The 20,761-nt window shown below is 36.9% G+C and overlaps 1 protein-coding gene across 1 annotated transcript in view; it reads left to right on the top strand.

The window, feature by feature from the left end:
• Nucleotides 1-20,761, top strand: part of SHC3 (SHC adaptor protein 3) — a 173,326-nt gene that overhangs the window by 127,648 nt on the left and 24,917 nt on the right. Inside the window, exons 7-9 of the mRNA XM_043979902.1 lie at nt 3,015-3,141; nt 9,917-10,067; nt 11,578-11,665. Coding sequence (XP_043835837.1) covers nt 3,015-3,141; nt 9,917-10,067; nt 11,578-11,665 — 366 coding nt within the window. The remainder of the gene's footprint in view (nt 1-3,014; nt 3,142-9,916; nt 10,068-11,577; nt 11,666-20,761) is intronic.

Genomic DNA, 20,761 nt, shown 5'->3' with positions numbered 1-20,761 from the left:
TGTTTGATGCATGTCAATTGATAAACATTATAATAATAAAAATACCAATAGATATCCCCAAGTCATCTGTAGCCTCATCTATTGTAACAATACCTGAAAATATGGCCTGAATATTAAAGGAATGAAGGTAATAATGTGATTAAAATTTTATCTTTCAGTTAATTTTCCTGGTAAGCTCCTTCCCCCCTCCGCCCCCCCCCCCGCCCCAAGTACAATGCTAAATTTGATTTCAAAGGGAACATTAGCCTTAGAGAGCAAGCTATGTCCTGGGAGAATAAAACCTAATTATATAAACTGTTGGATACCTTAAGAGACTGTAACTTGTGCACAGTATGGTGCACAGTGAACCATAGGTATTTAATTATCATTAGATGACAAGTACCTAGGTGATGGCTTTTATTATGGAAATAGTTTATCTCAAATTGTACCTTTCCAAGAAGGCAAAGAATCAGCCTGTGTAGGGGAAGCTAATGATTTCTTTGTATTTTTCCTCCTCTTTTCAGTTTTCATATTTTAACAAGGTTACCTTTCATCTCTCTGTTTCTATGCCTAGTATAGTTCTGTCGGTTGCCAAGGGAACAATTACTAGGGCTTTATATTCTGCATTACAAGTCTCTTACAAGGTGATGAGGGGGAAAGAAAGAAAGACATCCTTCAGTATACATACATGGAGAAATATCTGAAAAATAAACAGGTCATTAGGAGATAAAAATACTTTCCATCTTCTATCATAAGCAGAAGGGTCTCTTCAAGCATAATACCAAAAGGCACTTTGTATTTGTCTCCTATGGAGAGGAGCTTTGTGGAAACTAGGACCCTTCCTGTTGGAGACTCTAAAGTGATATTTCTGCAAGGATCTTTTCTCCTTCTTCTAACCTTACTTAATACTCTCTTTTTTTAAAAAAAAAACATTTATTGTATTTCACAGTCATTTGCATTCAAAGCATTTATATGAAGCACAGAGTGTCCTCACTTGACAATTTGGAAAATAAAATGATATAGTAGAGTGGTTCAGGCTCACCCAAAGTCACTTACCAAGTCAAAGAATGAGCTATGGCCTGGGCTCAGATGGTCAGATACTCCAAACTACACTCTAATTATTGAAACGTTACCTTTCTCTTTTAATATTCAGTCCCTAAATAAATCAAACTGAAGCTCAAATATACTCTTAGAGCAGTAGTTACTGATTTATGTGATCACATACTTGATACCATTAAGAGGCAAGATGAGAGCCCAATGTCTTTGTGACTCTCTACCCATTTTGTCATGCTGCCTTTTGCCCCATTATTATATTAAAATGGTCATCTCCTAATATAGCACTTAATATGAAGAAAAGTTACTCAGAATTAAAAAAAAATCCTTAAAGGGATAGCAACTAAATCTCTTTGGAAATAGGAGTTTATATATTTTTGAATATGAAATAATTGTAAAAATGATCATTAAAATTAGAGAATTTTTGAATTTACTTCAAAACTTAAGCTTCACAGTGTTTAAAGTGATTTTATTCATAGAAATTAATTCCATAACTTTTGTAATGAGTTATCTGTGACTATTGGTTTTACCTACACTATTTTCAGGTAGAACATTTTAGAATAAGTTTTGAGAGTCTCGAACATGCTGGATTATAGCTGAAGCACTCTGAATTCAGTTTCTCTGATACTAGTCATTAACCCTCATCCTGTTGCCCCTCTTTTTATTTTGTTACTTCTCCTCAATAAAATTTTAAAAGTTAATGGTCTAATGGTAAGATTCATTTATTGGTTTTAAGGCAAAGTATTTTATAAGAACATTATATATTGCTTGCATACTCTGTTTTTGATTATAAGTTATATGATTTATTCATGGATTTCTGCTTCTTCTTTTCCCTCCAATTGACTATGCTTTGGCCCTTTTTGATGATCATTAGATTTTCCACAGGAGAGCATGGGAAGAAAGTAGAATTGCAATAGTATGATATCAGACCAGGATGGCTACTGTCTTTTCATATCATTATTTAGTATTCTTACCTAGGTAGGTAGGTAGTGCACTAGATAAAATGCTGGATCTGGAGTCAGGAAGATCCAGATCCAGCCTCGGTCACTTACTAGCTGTGTGATCCTAGAGAAATCACTTTATCTCTATCTGCCTCAGTTTCGTCAACTCTAAAGTAGGAATCATAATACCTATCTCTCAGGGGTGTTGTGAGGATCACATAAGAAAATATTTGTAAAGCCCTTAAGATAGTGCCTGGCACAAAGTAGGCACTTAATAAGTGCTTGTTCTCCTCCCTTCTTCTTACCGATGAGTTGTTTTTAATATTGTTTGCACATTCATAGATATTTTCTGCCTACTTCTTTATTGGGGGGCTCTAGGGAAATTAGTTGCCCATTAGGGGACTTTTTGGTGATGAGTCATACAAAGCAGGAAGAGCTAGTCATGCAAGAACCCTTAAATGATCCGTAGGCAGTAGTTTTATTTGGTTGTTGATATTTTGATAACCCTGAAAATTGGAAAAGGAAGTGAAACTTGCTAGTTGATGAAGTATAAATAATTACTGTGATAATAAATGAATAAATAAGCAAAAAAGTTTTGTGGAACCTCAAGAGTTTATGTCTCTATATGAACAAATCAGATGTATCATTTTTCACTTAATTTGGAACCACTTACACAGCTAAATTACATAAAGTTGAGTACTCCCATCCCTCTGCCAAGGGTCTAAAAGGCAAAACATTATATTCTTTTGTTATTGTGATATTGTCTAAAATTCAAGAAATTGTTTAAGTGAAGGGCGATGGTGATTATTTTTCAAGAATTTCATAGTATTAACACCTTACCTCTAGAGATTTTTATGAGGCTATCATATGACAGTAAATATGAAATAGTTTGAAATATTACAAAAAGGAAAAAGGTTCTTGAAATCATCTCACTTTGGAATAGCTTTTACTTTTAGGGAGTTTTATTTGTGGTAAAGCATGAATAGTATAAACAAAGCCTTCTGCATGGATAGCGTTATCTTCCTTGCTTGCTTCCATTAGCCTGCCACATTCTGGAATGCTCTGACGGTCTGGCTCGAGACGTTATCAGCACTATAGGTCAAGCTTTTGAACTTCGATTCAAGCAGTATTTACAATGTCCTACAAAGATACCTGCTCTTCACGACTGGTGAGTAAAAAAGCACAAGATGCTTTGTTACCAATGTTCTTAAAAATGCACACAAGGGGAGAGCAATTTTTAGTATTGTGTTTTGAATTAAGGCTGCTAAATTTCTGATGAACAGAGTCCCTATAATGGCCTAAGGCAACAAGAAAATGGAGCTAACATATGAATTATATTTCCAACATTTGGAAAACTATTTTCCTGGAAGCCACAGTAATAGTGACCAAGGTTACATAAAAAACTATTTCACTGTAATTGTTTTTCTTCCTGGAATGGACCCTGCAATTATGGAATGTTTCCATGCATAATCTCTCACAAGGTTCATGTCATTTCTCATTGAATTTATCTTATTAGTATCATTAAAAAGCAACTTGTAAAAAATCCCTCTTTGTAAGAGGCCTCATGCGAGCTACTCTGTGAAATTATTGATCTGACATTTTGTGCCTTCTGGAAGTTTAGAGTCCAAAACAATGCTCTCACCTATATTTTAATCCTTCCTCACCTTACATAAGCCCCATTTCTGCTGAAGATTATCTAATTTTTAAAATTAATTGTCCACAGTTTCCTTATATTATAAGAAGATAAGATAAAACAAGAAATGCCATATCGGGTCAGTTGGTGCTAAGGCGCACCTGGTTTAATGCCCTGCTTGTGACAGAGACATCATTGCCTAGGGGTTAGGATATGAAGGGAGGAAGGCTTGAGTTCAGTCCAAGTTCAGACATAGTTTTGGAATCCCGGGCAAGTCTCTTCTCCTTTAGTGCCTCATCTTGCTCATCTGTAAAGTGAAAGTTTTAGACTTGATGGCCTCCTTTTCAGTTCTAGAGCTATGACCTTAGGAACTTGTGAATGTGTAGAGCATGGAAGCAATCCACAATATGAAACTCACAAGGTTAAGGATGGCTTGCCTCTCAACATTTCAACCTTCCCTTAAGAAACTATTATAGGGGCAGCTAGGTGGCGCAGTGGATAAAGCACCGGCCCTGGAGTCAGGAGGACCTGAGTTCAAATCCAGCCTCAGACACTTAACACTTACTAGCTGTGTGACCCTGGGCAAGTCACTTAACCCCAATTGCCTCACCAAAAAAAAAAAAAAAGAAAGAAACAAAAAAAGAAACTATTATATGTGAGTCATCTGTAAGCCTTCATAAACCTTTCTGAACCAATTTGAGAATTTTTTTTAGCCTGTACTTCCTTTTACTTTTCTAAAATTCACCTTTTCAAAAATGGGTACATAGTCCTAATCTTTTATTCTTGCAATTGGTAAACAAGTCACGATATTGGTTTTGGTATAGGTATATAGGCATCTTATATTGCCTTTAATGATAATATAGAGCATTCTTTTCCTTTTAATCTTTTATCTTTCTTGAATAGTATTATTTTTGTTTTTCATTCATCAAAAGAAATATCAAGACATGCACTTGCATGCAGAGGCAAACAAGTGGTACTCTTATTCCTACGTTTCCAGAAGGAAAATTTTCTACCATACAGAGTGTCTGATGTCAATGATTATATCTTGGCAATGTTTTCTTAAGAGATTTCACATTGTGTGTGAAAAAAATTCAACTGCATGTTGGAATGGGAACAAATTCTAGATTTTATAAATTGAAGAGATGGCATAATATAATAAAAAGGACATAGGACTGAGAATTAGGAGATCTGGCTTCTAGTTTTGGCCTTGCTATTAATTGGCTGTGGAATCATAGTTCTCTGCAAAATTAAGAGTTTGAACAAGATGATACCTTAGGTCTCTGACAGCTCTCAACAGTCTCATGAAAGGTAAATGCTAGTTTTTAGCCATCTTGTGTGAAAGAGAACTTTTTCCTGGTTCTTTCATCAGTTGTTTCACATTTGGAATTTGGTTCCCTAGATTAATGAATCCTTAAATGTAGATTCTTTCTTTTTTTTTTTTTTTGGCGAGGTAACTGGAGTTAAGTGACTTGCCCAGAGTCACACAGCTAGTAAGTGTCAAGTGTCTGAGGCTGGATTTGAACTCAGGTCCTCCTGAATCCAGGGCGAGTGCTCTATCCACTGTGCCACCTAGCTGCCCCTAAATGTAGATTCTTGAAGTAACTTGGGCAAACCAAGCCTTTACTGTTTTGGGCACTATTATTTGATGGTGTTTGGATGGCCCAGAAGATGTTAGGTCATTTATTTTTAGGTCATCTCTTCTAGATGAGGATAGAGAATTCAAGTTCCCAAAGTTTGTAGGACCATATTCTAAAAGTCACCATTGAAAATATTGCTAACTGGTTTGCTACCAGGCAGAAGTGGAAATGCTAAATGCTAAAGGAATGGCCTACCATCCCATCATCTTCCCTTTAGACAGTTTTTGGTCAATCAGAATAGAGGTACCTAAAATCCCAAAATGCTTGAAAGCCATTCAGTGTTAGTCAGCTGTTTTGGGACAGCATCATGAACATTTAGAAGATAAAAAGAAAATATTTTGAAATTGTTAAAATTCCATGGAGGTGACTTTGGTACCATGACACTTTCTTTGTTTCTCAAATGTAGCCTTTAGAAATATTAATATCCTAGTTATCTCAGCCTTCTTAACTTATCTTCCATGTGTCTTTTCTCTTTCCTAATTTCCCCTAAATTTTCAGCTCTATTCTCTCTGATCACATTTGAACTATCATATACATAGCTTTTACTCACGAACTTCATGTCACTTATTCTCCCTTACACATAACTTCTTCTCTTTCATATTTCATATATACTCTTTTTCTTAATCAGTCACCATCACTCTTTTTGATCTTACAATGTTTATAGGGATACTCAAATATTTAGACCTTGGCCATAATCATGCACACATTCCTACTCATACACTCAAATACCACAGCTGTTGTTTGTTCTTCATTCTTTTTTTTGGTGAGGCAACTGGGGTTAAGCGACTTGCCCAGGGTCACACAGCTAGTAAGTGTCAAGTGTCTGAGGCCGGATTTGTGCTCAGGTACTCCTGACTCCAGGGCCAGTGTTTTATATACTGTGTCACCTCGCTTCCCCAAACAAACACCCCATCAAACTTTGTTTGATGGAAGAGGTAACTAGGAAAAATTAGTTTCACTGGGCATATGAAAAGATGAAGCTTATCATTTGAAATGTGAGACATATGAAGAGGAGAGGAGCTACACATAGAGAGGTAGATTCACCCAGATAGAAAACTCGCACATTTCTGAGGCACCTGCAAAGAATGCATCACCAGGAATATAGAAAGTGTATGACCTCAAGAGATAAAAGGATCATGTAAAGAGAGATGGTAGGAATTGGTGGCAGTGCTAGAGTTGTAAGGAGTTCCTGGGCTAAGCCTCAGGAACCAGATTTAGGAATAGTAGAATATATTTTCTTTTCATGTTCTTTACTGGTAGACATTTTTTTTTAAATTTATTTATTTTTTCCGTTACATGTAAAGATAGTTCTCAACTTTTGTTTATACAAGCTTTCCAATTTCAGATTTTTCTCCCTCCCTCCCTTCCCTCCCCCCTCCCCTAGACGGCAGGTAATCTGATATAGGTTATATATATATATATATATATATATATATATATATACATACTTACACATAATAACATTAGTACTATTTCTGCATTAGTCATGTTATAAGAGAAAAATCAGAGCAATGATGAAAAACCTCAAAATAGAAAAAACAACAGCACCAAAAACAAAAGAAATAGTATGGTTCATTTAGCATCTATACTCCACAGCTCTTTTTTTCCCCTGGATTTGGAGATCCTCTTCTATCATGAGTTCCCTGGAACTCTTCTGTACCATTGCATTGGTGAGAAGAATATAGTCCATCATAGTAGATCAACACTCAATGTTGATGATACTGTGTACAATGTTCTTCTGGTTCTGCTCATCTCACTCATCATCAGCCCACACAAGACCTTCCAGGTTTCTCTGAACTCCTGCTCATCATTTCTTACAGCACAATAGTATTCCATTGTATTCATATACCACAACTTGTCCAGCCATTCCCCAATTGATGGGCACCCCCTCAACTTCCAATTCCTTGCCACCACATAAAGAGCAGCTATAAATATTTTTGTACATGTGGGTCCCTTTCCCCTTTCCATGATTTCTTTGGGAAAAAGACCCAAAAGTGGTATTGCTGGGTCAAAGGGTATGGACAGCTTTATCGCCCTTTGGGCATAATTCCAAATTGCTCTCCAGAATGGTTGGATCAGTTCACAGCTCCACCAACAATCCATTAGTGTTCCAATTTTCCCACAGCTTCTCCAACATTTATTATTTTCCTTTTTTGTCACTTTAGCCAATCTGGTAGGTGTCAGGTGGTACCTCAGAGTTGTTTTAATTTGCATCTCTCTAATCAATAGTGATTTAGAGCATTTTTTCATATGGGAATAGATAGCTTTGGTTTCTTCATCAGAAAACTGCCTGTTCATATCCTTTGACCATTTCTCAATTGGGGAATGACTTGGATTCTTATAAATTTGATTTAGTTCCCTATATATTTTAGAGATGAGGCCTTTATCAGAAGTACTGGCCACAAAAATTGTTTCCCAGCTTTCTGCCTCCCTTCTAATTTTGGATGCATTGCTTCTGTTTGCACAAAAATTTTTTAATTTAATGTAATCAAAATCATCCATTTTGCATTTTATAATATACTCTATCTCTTGTTTGGTCATAAACTGTTTTCCTTTCCAAAGATCTGATAAGTACACTATTCCTTTCTCTACCTATGGTATCACCTCTTTTGTCTAAATCGTGTATCCATTTTGACCTTATTTTAGTATAAGGTGTAAGATGTTGGTCTATGCCTAATTTCTGCCATACTATCTTCCAGTTTTCCCAGCAGTTTTTGTCAAATACTGAGTTCCTATCCCAGAAGCTGGAGTCTTTGGGTTTATCAAACACTACATTACTAGTGTCATTTACTACTGCATTTCCTGTGCCTAGCCTATTCCATTGATCTACCACTCTATTTTTTAGCCAGTACCAGATAGTTTTGCTGACTGCCACTTTATAGTAAAGCTCCAGGTTTGGTACCACTAACCCACCTTCCTTTGAATTTTTTTTCATTATTTCCCTGGATATTCTTGATTTTTTGTTTTTCCAGATGAATTTTGTTATTATTTTTTCTAGCTCTATAAAATAATTTTTAGGTAGTCTGATTGGTAAGGCACTGAATAAGTCAATTAATTTAGGCAGTATTGTCATTTTTACTATATTAGCTCTGCCTATCCATGAGCAATTGATATCTTTCCAATTATTTAGATTAGATTTGATTTGTGTGAAGAGTGTTTGGTAGTTGTGTTCATAGAGTTCCTGGGTTTGTCTTGGCAAGTAGACTACCAAGTATTTTATATTATCTACTGTTACTTTAAATGGAATTTCTCTTTCTATCTCTTGCTGCTGAACTTTGTTGGTCATGTATAGAAATGCTGATGATTTCTGTGGATTTATTTTATATCCTGCTACTTTGCTAAAGTTGTTAATTGTTTCAAGTAATTTTTGAGTTGATTCTCTAGGATTTCTTAAGTATACCATCATATCATCTGCAAAGAGTGATAGTTTTGTTTCCTCCTTGCCTATTCTAATTCCTTTAATTCCTTTCTCTTCTCTGATTGCTAAAGCTAACATTTCTAGGACAATATTAAATAATAGGGGTGATAATGGACATCCCTGTTTCACCCCTGATCTTATTGGGAAGGCCTCTAATTTATCTCCATTGCATATAATACTTGCTGATCGCTTTAGGTAGATACAGTTTATTATTTTAAGGAAAGCTCCACCTATTCCTAAACTTTCTAGTGTTTTTATTAGGAATGGGTGCTATATTTTGTCAAAAGCTTTCTCTGCATCTATTGAGATAATCATATGATTTTGGTTGGTTTTCTCATTGATGTGGTTGATTATGTTAATAGTTTTCCAAATGTTGAACCAGCCCTGCATTCCTGGTATAAATCCCCTGGTAGACATTTTTTAACTTTCTTTTTTCTTTTATAAGTGATAACCCTCTGAGAGGGGGATATATTGCAAAATAAAGATAATATGTAAAATAAAGCTGTTACTAAAAAAATGCAGATAGTGCCTTTTCTGATTCCCCCAACTACTGGTGCCCTTCTTCCTCAATCACCTTGCATTTAATTACCTTTTTTAAATTTCATATTTATTCTGCATTTACATGTTTATATATTGTCTCTCCCAATGGAAGTAAGATCTTTGAGATAAGAACCATATCTTTTATTTTCCTTTTTGGTCTTTTTCTCTCCAGTGCTCAACACAGTGCCTTACACGTAGTAAGCACTTAATAAATGCTTATTTTTGATGATAGATTGATTGATATACATCACGAGGAGTTAGGATATCAAAGGGTTGAGAAAAGAAGAAACACACTCAGATTGTCTCTTTAAACATATTTTTTCATCCCTCCTACAATAGCAGGGGTGGATACAAAGATGGGGTACACTTTCAGCTTGAGCCAGGATCATGCATTTTAGGAGTAGACTGAGATAGAGAGTATGGATGAGTATGTAGGATGGAGCATGGCCCTATGCACTATATTACCAGTATAGAACAAGAAGAAAACTGTAAAGTTGAACCTTTTTGAGCACAACTCATTTAAATAGTTGGCAGCTGCTTCATAAGGAAAGTGGTCATCAATATAGTGTGAGATGACTGGTTGACCATGTACACTGTAGAGTATGTGGGTGATGAAACTATATTATTAGAGGAATGAATAATATTCATTATACTAGTTGATTGCTTTGCAAGCATATATTCTTTACTAAAGTAAATGTTAATCCTATCTTCACAGCAGGCAAAGTCTGGATGAGCCATGGATGGAAGAAGAGGGAGAAAGAGCAGGACATCCATATTATAACAGCATTCCCAACAAAGTGCCCCATACTGGGGAGTTTCTCGATGTTAGATCAAAAATCAGAATTTGCACTGCTGACACAAGCAAGGTATGTCAGATTTCTTTTTCTTTTGGTGAGGGGTCAGTGGGCTGAAGGATGCATTTCATTTTAGATACTTTCGCTTAAACTGTATTTCCATTGCAGCTCATCTCACTATCTTCTTTCATTGGATATTTTTTGTGTTAGATAAGCATAAAAATATTTTGGCTCCAGACAGTCTGAATCTGGATACTTGAATAAAAAGTGAAAATTAGTAGTATGTTCAACACTAATTGCATTAATACTTAGATCATTTTATGCTACTCTTCCCATACCAAATTTCTAAAATTTTTATTTGGAGTTGGGGGTTCTCTGCTCAGTGATAGATACAACTTCAACATACAAGCAGACACTTATACTTTTCTTTGTTTAGGGATCCCCATGTAGTTAATACATGGATGTGATATTTAAAATATCACTTTCAATCCCATTTCCCCCCTCAACTTACTATATACTTTAAAAAAGGTCAGTCCATGAAATGGGGGTAGGGAAGGAAGTAGAATATTTTAGCCTAAGACATTTTCTTCCTTGCTATGCTCCACTGTGACTTCCTCATTTTAGAACTGATCATGGTCACCCACATATCACTTTGTGGTAATGATACAGAGAAGAAAAGAAAGAATAGAGGGTAGATAAAAGTATCAGTATGCTTTGGGTCCATCAAGAATGGTATAACAGGGGCAGCTAGATGGCGCAGTGGTTAAAGCACCGGCCCTGAATTCAGGAGTACCTGAGTTCAAATCCGGCCTCAGACACTTGACACTTACTAGCTGTGTGACCCTGGGCAAGTCACTTAACCCCCATTGCCTGCAAAAACAAAAACAAAAAAAAAACAAAAACAACAAAAAAAAACAAGAATGGTATAACATATGTAGTTCTCAGGAAAGAGAAAATCCTGATTATTGTACAGCCATCTTGATCTCATTCTTAAACTCCCTCCATAAAGCACTTAGCATTTTATTGTTTTGATATCTCTTTTTATAACAAGAAAATGTGTTGCATCCCTTAAATTAGAAATGTGTGAGGCAAAATTACTATGCTGAATTACAAGAGACATTTCAGTAATAGTATATCCTTACGTCTATAAAACGAACAGTGGTGGCTTGCACTGAACACATGTTTATATGTGCAGGCTATGAAGAAACTAGATAATTCCTGATTTAATAATATTAAAAATATGTTGACTAATGCAGCTGCCTAGGGAAGAGTACATTTTATTGTCACACTTGGTAAAGGATTATGAGAGTTAATGAAGACAAGGAGTGGAGTACAGTTTTCATGAAGTTACAAAGTACTTGTTAACACCTACACAAACACATACTTCAAAAAAACCTGAAATCTTAATGCTACCCTGGAGCCATGAAGAGAAAATTGGGTATAAATATAGCATGCAATCTGTCATAACATCAAGGCCACCACTACTATTATTACAGTTTTTAACAATAGTGAAACTTGAAGAGGATGATTCTATTTCTGCATGTGTGTGTGTGTGTGTGTGTGTGTGTGTGTATATCCATAGACTGCTGGAAAAGAACAAACTTACTACCAGGGACGGAATTTAGGAGGCAAATTTGGCGACGACTGGCAGCATGCACCTATTCGTCAAGGTAAGTGGCTTTCTTCCAGAAATCTAACATTTAATGAAAGCTAACATAGTGAGTACTATGAGCCAGACACTGTGTTCAGTACTTTATAATTATCTCATTTGATTCTCACAACAAACCTGGGAGGAAGGTGCTATTTAACTCCATTTTACAGATGAGGAAACTGGGGCAAACAGAAGTTAAGTGATTTGTCTAGGGTCACACAGCTTTTAAGTGTCGGAGGCTAGATTTGAAATCAGGTCTTCCTGACTCCAGGCTGAGGATTGTACCTGCTAGATGTCCTTTGAGTTAAAGGGCACATTTTTTTTTTTTACCAAATCAGAATAATTGCCAATGGTTGCCCAATCTTTGGCCATTACTATGATTTTTGTGAGATTTTGTGAAAGTGGAGGATTTACTTCATAGGCAGCTCATTTGATGTTGGTCAGGTCTAGATATTACATTTTTATTAAGTGCCTACTAAGTGTTAAGCACTGGGAATACAAAGAAATGCCAAAACCACAGTCCCTACTCTCAAGGACTTCCTGGTCCAATAGCCAAGATAGCATGTAAGCAGCTATTGATGATGTCATCTTGGTGTTAATGGCTTTCGCCCCCAATTTGTTGAGCTATGATAACCTTAGTCTGAGAATTAGAAAAAAAACCACTTGTTCATGTGTTTGAAGACACTCTAGAATAAGATTTGCAGTTAAGACACGAGATTAATTAGGATGGACCGTGTAATGTGCTGCTAAGCACTCTAAGGAGAAAAGATAGTTGAGTAAGTTAGATGTCTGTCTTCTCCAAGTTTTTGTTTTCTAATAATGGAAACCTTAAAATATGGATTTGTGTGTTTGTGAATGTATATGTGTCACAAGCATGCTCAGGCTATCCTCTTGCAGGACAGGGTGTCTCAGCTGTTGGGTCATTTCACTACTGGACTGGGTCAAGCAGGTCACTCCTCATCAAGCTCAATCATTGCTGCTGCCAGCTCTCGTGGTCTCTGCTACTGAGGCCATTTGCCCAAGTGACCTCTGATGGGGACTTTTCAAAGCTCACAAGGTCATACCATGGTTCATTGAATTTCTGGATTCTCATTCACCTAAGATCAAGAAATAGGCATCATGTTCTCAGGGATACATGGCAGTCTCTCCTCTGTTCCTCCCTTTATTGGAGGCTCATAGTTCTTCCTCGCTCAAAAATTGCAAGGGAAGAGAGAAGTACAGAAAAGGCCAAGGGAAGGGCTTTTTGATTCTCTTGTGTATGAAATCAGTTCTTCTCATTCAGAACATTCCTCTCTATCATAGATTCTGGGAGGAAAATGAGCAAGGAAAATTGTCCAGTAGAAAGAGTGGGTGATTATCCTATCTAGACTACATTTAGGGAGTATTCACCCTAAAATTCTATCACATTTATCATAACAACTAAATGGGAAAACAAATCTAGTCATGTATGCATTTGCTTAAACTAAAGACTTCTGTCTTTATCATAGTCATTAGCACCACTTAGTGGATGATATTATATTTAATTTCCCCAAATAATGTAAAACTTCACAATTCTTTCATTTTGAAAAAGTAGGGAAGTTCAGTTAATAGTTTCATGTAGTGATCCTGAAATCAACTCAGTGTCATTTTTAGAACAAGATGATTATTCTTCACACTGGAAGTGTAATCAGAACTCTAATCTATCAATTTCTCAATGATTGATCTTTGCCATGGACCACTGGCCTGTTTTACATAATTGATATAGTTGTATCTGTGTATATATAATAGAAGGTAACAGCTAGAGCCTGAATTTGGACTAATGACCCCAAATAGGAAATGTCTATTAGGAAATGTGTTCATTAGCATCGTGTTTACACACTATGGTGCATCAAAATTAATCTTTGTTATACTGATCTTCTTAGTTTATTACAGCTATTAATACCTATCAGTAACAGATTTCACAAGAGGGTGAATTAAAAGCAATCTTTAGTCAAATTTTTAAAAATAAAATTCTCAGGGAAGTACAAGCTTTTCTTTTAAAATAATAAATTTGATTTATTTTTAAATCTGTAAAATGTAGTAATAATGTTTGTCCTACCTACTGGTCATGAGGGAAAACATATTCTCACAAATCAGAAGAACATTTATTCAGGAACATATAATTATAGGGGAATTCAAAAGGAGGGATTCCCCTGAATTTAGCATATAGTAGACTTTTTGTATCCTGAGGGGAAAAAGCCTTATTTTTGAAACTATGTAATGGGCCTTTCTAGTAAAATAAGTAAACCTTTTTTCTCTTTGTGGACAACTTTGCAAGAAAAATAGGGTAAGTTGTTGAACTTGGGAGGGAAGGAACAGATCATGCTAGTTATTTGTGGATATCCTTGTGAGTGTGAATGTAGGGTGGGGGAAGGGCTTAAATTCTGAGAATTATAGATAACTATTTTCCTTTCCCTGAAATGGAGTCACTCTTATCAAAGGAAGGACATAAAGGCCTGTTCTGCTAATATTAGTACTACCAATGTAGTTACTTACACTGTTTCAAGGGTACTGATACTGCCTTGACCACAGGAGGGAGGGATTCCCAGCTGTTGAGGCACATGGTTCAGTTCCTGACCCTGGGGAGGATAAGAAGCCCTGTTATCCAAGGCACAGCAGCCACAGGCCCTAATCACAGTCTTGGTCAGTACACAGAGATCTAGGGGGAATATGAACTTCCTGTTGCTGAGGCGTGCCCTTTCATTTCATCCTTGAATTACAGCCCCCTGCTCATCAAGATATCAGTGTGGCTCCCTGGTGGAGTGATTTGGAACGATGGTTCATGAGTTCATAGGAGGAGGAGACCCTATGACTGCAGCATGGCATGTGATTCAGTGACCTGATTTGCTCTCCTCAAGAGAAATAAGATGGTTATTGCAAAGTTGCCTGTCCTTTGTCCTCAGAGGAGCAGGATACAGAGTGCTTAGTCCTAGCTCTAGTCAATGGCTCATGAAGCAAAGGGAGTAGGTACCAGTAGCCCAAACTTGACCTGTTGCCTATCCAGCTGGTTTGTTTGGATTGTGCCTAGAAGGGATCATTGTTGTATTGATAGCTACCAGCACTGGCAATCAGTGAGTAGGCAGCAATGATTAGAGACAATAGGCACAGCATGGCTAAAGCTAATTAGGTCCAGGAGAGAGGAGGAAAGTCAGAGCCTGAGTGAGGCCCAGACAGGGCTTTACGTGATCCCTGAAAGATGAAGGAGGAATGTCTCTAGGCATAAGCCAAGAGTGGGAGACAATAAAGCAACCCAAGGACTATCAGTGCCTGCTTTGCTGGCCGGGGGTTTAGTGTGTATGAGGGTCTTTTTGGGGGGCCAGATGGATGACACTGGGAGTGTTCCTCTTTGCCTCAAAACAAGGCTGACTGAAGCAAGGTTGGAGTGTTTCCTCCTGAACTTCTGAACCATTATTATGTGCCTTCTCGCCAGATGCAGGATGGTAAAGGGCTCCTTAATGTTCCAGCTTTGGTGCTACCTTGGCAGTGTTGGCTCTTTGCCAGGCATTGTAGACTCTCAGAGCATGCAGTCAGAGTGGACAAAGTGTAGGGGCTTTTAGCAATGCAGCTAGTAAATATACACAGCAAATTAAAACTGTGTCATAAGCCAATTACAAGTTAGGTCCCAAATTAGTGAAATTAGGTTTAGGAGTCAAAGGATCATAGGGAGAAATAAGTATACTTTCACTACAAAGAACCTTTATCTGTGCCTTCACACTCTCCTTTGAAGGTTTACTAACTTTATTCAATTAAGTCCATGTCCAATAACTCCACAAATGCAGAATCAGCACTCAGGGCTCTTGGAGTAAAAATGAATAGAAGCAACTGGATTTTGTAACCAGTCTTAAGCTGGCAGAAAGTTTTGGCCCTGTGAATGAAGACGGGTAGGACAAGGAAAAGGCGTAAACCAACAATGACTGTAGAGATTAACACGTGTATAAGATTTCAAACCCAGAAGAAGATGAAGAAATCAGGGAATCCAGATAAGAGGTTCCAGCTCACATGTTCAGTTGCCATACCTTGTAGGGAGGGAAGAAGGTAACAGACAGTAGTACCAGAGAGAGGCTGGGGTCTGTTATATAACGATTGGAATAACGCCACCTGCTGGAGACTTACTGTAGAAGAGTTCTGCCCATGAAGTGAAGGTCTTTGAGGGCAAGACCAGGAGTCTTTTCTTTGGCATCAGGAAGTGACGCAGGCTAGTGGGAGGAGGAAGGAAGAGACTGGCGCTCGGTCTCAGGCTCTTTTTCCTGAGGACGCTGGTGGAGAGCGGAGCTAGAAATGTGCTCTCCCTTTAATAGATAGGAATCTAGGCCTTTCTCTCTCTTTACCAAAATTCTTATTCTCCTTAATAAACGCTTAAAAGTCTAACTCTTGCTAAAGCTTATAATTTATTGGCTACCACTCATTAAATATTTTAGACAGTTTAGCTAGAATTTTAGCCCTTAACAGTTACAAATCCAGACTGACAAGATACAGTAGATGAGGCAGGAAGTGTAGACACAGCACATTCCCTCCTCCAAGAAAGCAAGAGAAGACCCCAAATGGGTACATTATTGGAAGAGAATCACTGGTGTGATGGAATCTTGATCTGGAGTGTCTTGGAAGACCTGGAAATAATGTAGGGGCTACAGGCCAGAGTGTTAGTTCTCAAATTCTTTTTCTGTGTTACCAAGGGCACTGTGGTACAGTCCAAGAGGCAGAGGTGTCCAGTTCCATTGGTGGGTGGGCTATTTAGCATTGTGGTTTGTGGGTGAAACTGAAACATCTATATCCTGGAACAAATTCTTCCAGGGGGGCTGAAGGGCATTTTTCAGTTGATGGGTCTTTGTATAGATCCATGCTTCCAGGTTGTGGCGAGAGGGGATATATCAGTGGACAGAACTTCTGATGACTCTTGGTGAATAGATAGTACATCAGTAATTCTTAGAGTTCAGCACAGACTCATCTGTTTATTGAAGTTCTGTTTGATATAGAGTGATTAAGGTCTAGCTGGCATTTGCGTAGGGCATGCCATGAGAAGAACATCATAGAGTGTTAGATTATTCTTTCTGCATCCTTTATTTTTATTTATTTATTTTTTTGGCGGGGCAATGGGGATTAAGTGACTTGCCCAGGGTCACACAGCTAGTAAGTGTCAAGTGTCTAAGGCTGGGTTTGAACTCAGGTCCTTCTGAATCCAGAGCCAGTGCTTTATCCACTGCACCACCTAGCTGCTCCAAATAACCATCATGGAGAAGGAAGTTTCAATTTACTTGGAAACATGTGCAAATTCCAACTTTTCTTTGTCAGAGACCTTCTATTGTTTCTCCACCTTTTCAAGAAGGGGAAGTTTTGGGTTTTTTTTTGTTGTTGTTTGTTTTTTTTTTTTGTGGGGCAATGAGGTTTAAGTGACTTGCCCAGGGTCACACAGCTAGTAAGTGTCAAGTGTCTGAGGTTGCATTTGAACTCAGGTTCTCCTGAATCCAGGGCCAGTACTCTATTTACTGCACCACTTAGCTGCCCCTATTTTTTTTTATCATACCAACAATTCTTAGTGGGCCCAAGTTCTATTAAAATAATATTTTTTTCCTTTCCCTTATTTAGATTTGCACTACTTCACCATGTTGTGATAAAAGCACTTGGTAAACTTCAGAGTGCTATATAAATGGGAACTATTATTGTTATCTTTTATAATCCAACTATATACAGGACCCTTGTTAATGAATTTCTGTTACATGTTTTATAGCCATTATTACAAATTCTAGGCAGACCCCCAAAAGCTGAATGCTATTGTCTATGACAGGGAACAACAATTAGCAAATTTATTTTGTTTTTATGTAAACCTCTATTCTCAGACTAATTACTTTTTTGTCTGTTAGTTCTACTTTTATCAGAGATGACAATCCACAACATTTTAAATAAACTGCTCCAGTCATGCAGAAGGAAAATCTTCTAAGACTTAGTAGAGGGGGCAGCTAGGTGGTGCAGTGGATAAAGCACCAGCCCTGGATTCAGGAGGACCTGAGTTCAAATCTGGCCTCAGACACTTGACACTTACTAGCTATGTCACCCTGGGCAAACAGCTTTCACTAAAAGCAGATAATAATTTGGTCTGAATAGAGGCTGAATAGCATTCCCATTCCCCCATGCCTAGATTATATGAAATATGCTTATACAAAATCAGGCTTATCATCATGATCTTCATATCAGTGGACGGTAGCAATGATAAAATGTGGGAAGATAGGGAAAAGAGGAAAAGTAGCAATAAGTGAACAAAACAACTATTTGAATTGGACCTCCCCTTAAATCCCACTACAATGCCTCATCATGATGTGGCAGTGACCCTGGGTCCCCAAAGTACCATCTCTGGAAAGATCCTAACAAAGTGGAAAGTCTTCAAATAAGAGTCTGGTTGTGGCTTCTAAATCATACATTCATGGAATGTCCTTAAATCCTTGAAGGACAAAAGGATTTAGGTTAGATAAATTTGGAGATGTTCATCTTTAGGTTGATCAGAGGGTAATGTATTTTTTGGCCACAACTCTCCAAGACTTGTCTACTAAATCTTTTTTGGGGGGGAGGGGCAATGAGGGAACTATTAAATGACTTGCCCAGGGTCACATAGCTAGTGTCTGAGGCTGGATTTGAACTCAGGTCCTCCTGAATCCATGGCCGGTGCTTTATCCACTGTGCCACCTAGCTGCCCTCTCTTCTAAGTCTTAGAAGACTTTCCTTCTGCATGACTGGAGAAGAAAATACTCACATGAACCCTTATGGTCAAAGTATTTGAAATGAAAGAAATAGTAAAAAATAAAATTGCCAAAGCCATTCACAGTGTGCATATGTGTGTATGTATGTATATGTGTATATGTATATATGTTTATGTATATACATATATTCTTCAATATGATTTTCATAAGTATTTTTCTTTTTAATTTTGTTCTGAGTTTGTGATTTTAGGATTTGTGAGGTGAGGGGAACTTGTGTGAAGCTCCCTCTAATGATTCAGATAAGTAAGTCATTTGTAACTTTTTTTTTTTAAGTGAGGCAATTGGGGTTAAGTGACTTACCCAGGGTCACACAGCTAGTGAGTGTTATGTGTCTGAGGCTGGATTTGAACTCAGGTACTCCTGACTCCAGGGCTGGTGCTCTATCCACTGTGCCACCTAGCTGCCCCCATTCGTAATTTATTTTTACAAAGTTGTCCAGGGCACTGAGAAGTTAAATGACTTACATGTTTATGGTCAGCTAGTATACGTCAGAGGAAGGATTTGAATGCATATCTTCTTGACTCTAAGGCTTACTTTCCCCCCTTACATCTTAAAAATTATAAAATTCAAATGAATTTTATTTAGGAGTAGCCTACATTTGAACCAATGAGCTATTTCAATAAAGAATAACATTAATGGTAAGACAACTAATAAATTTGTTAATTGTTCTTTTATGATGTAAATATTTCTCACCATTGCTTTTGACATATGCATTCTCACATGCATATCTGTAGCATACATATTTATTAATGTTCTTCAAAGGAATATTTTTTCTGTAAAGATATTTTTTCAAATTAAAATACCTTTAAAGGGGCAGCTAAGTGGTGCAATTGGATAAAGCACTGGTCCTGGATTCAGGAGGACCTGAGTTCAAATCTGGCCTCAGACACTTGACACTTACTAGCTATGTCACCCTGGGCAAGTCACTTAACCCTCATTGCCCCGCAAAAAAAAAAAGCTTTAAAATTTATGGAATAAAACAAGTATTTCCATAATATAATATAATAAAAAGATGATTGCACATGAAACTGAAAATCAATTATATACAACTTACTATTCCTTTTAAATATATAATAAAGTTATGTAAATTTCTTTTTTCCCCTTCCCCCCAGAAATGACTACCATTATATACATACATACATATATCCATACATACATATGTTAAATCATTCTATACATACTTCTATTTATTGGTTCTTTCTCTGGATGCAGTTAGCATCTTCCTTCACATGTCCTTTGTAGTTAACTTGAGTATTTTTAATAGTCAAAATGACTCAGTAGCTCAGTCATTCTGAAAACAACATTCTGAATACAATGTTCTCTTGGTTTTGCTAATTTTGCTCTTCATTATTTTGTGTAAGTCTATTCATGTTCTCTAAGACCATGCTCATCATTTCTTATAGCACAGTAGTATTCCATCACAATCATATACTACAACTTATTTAGCCGTTCCTCAATTGACAGGCATCTGTATAATTTGCAGTTCTTTGCCTCTACAAAGAGAGCTACTGTAAATATTTTAGAACATAGAGCTTTTTTCCTTTTTCCCAAATCATCTTTGGAAATAGACATAGTAGTGGTATTGGTGGGTCAAAGGGTATAGGCAGTTTATTGACTCTTTGGGCATAATTTCAAATTGCTCTCTGATAGATGTAAAATGATATCTCAAGGTTGTTTTAATTTGTATTTATCTAATCAATAATGATGTAGAACATTTTTTCTTATGACTATAAGTTGTTTTGATTTCTTCATTGGAAAACTGTCTGTTCATATCCTTTGATCATTTATCAATTAGGGTCAGACTCGCATTCTTAAAGATTTTACAAAGTTCTTTATATATTTGTGATATGAGACCTTTGTCAGAGAAATTTTCTATAAAATTCTCCTCCCCCCCCATTTTATGCTTTTTTCTGATCTTGGCTACATTTGTTTTATTTGCATAAAAATACAAAAAATGCAAAGCAAATTTTTTAACATCAGTGGTGCAATTTCCTTAAATCCATTAGAAACAGAGCTTGTACCATTTAAATACTTGCAATATATTGAACAGTTATATATTATGAATCTATTAAGTGAGTCTGGGATTGAACAGAATGAATTATTTTTCCTAGAATACACCATTGGATACTTAAAACATACCTACATATGGTTGGACAAGTATGCTAAAGAAGACCTCTTTTTTTTTTAAATATCAATGTCTTTGTTGCATAACTTTCAGATGGGTTACTATAACTAATGGTGTGAAATGAATATTGGATAGATTGTGACTTTTGTATGTGATATTTAGTACCTAGCTACCTTTGGTGCTATGTCAATAAAATTCATGTAATATCGGCTTCCTTCTCTCC

The sequence above is a fragment of the Dromiciops gliroides genome, chromosome 1 (genome assembly GCF_019393635.1).
Source record: "Dromiciops gliroides isolate mDroGli1 chromosome 1, mDroGli1.pri, whole genome shotgun sequence".
Taxonomy (NCBI): Eukaryota; Metazoa; Chordata; class Mammalia; order Microbiotheria; family Microbiotheriidae; genus Dromiciops; species Dromiciops gliroides.
The sequence above is the reverse complement of the archived record's forward strand: the minus strand, read 5'-3'. Positions and strand labels throughout refer to the sequence as shown.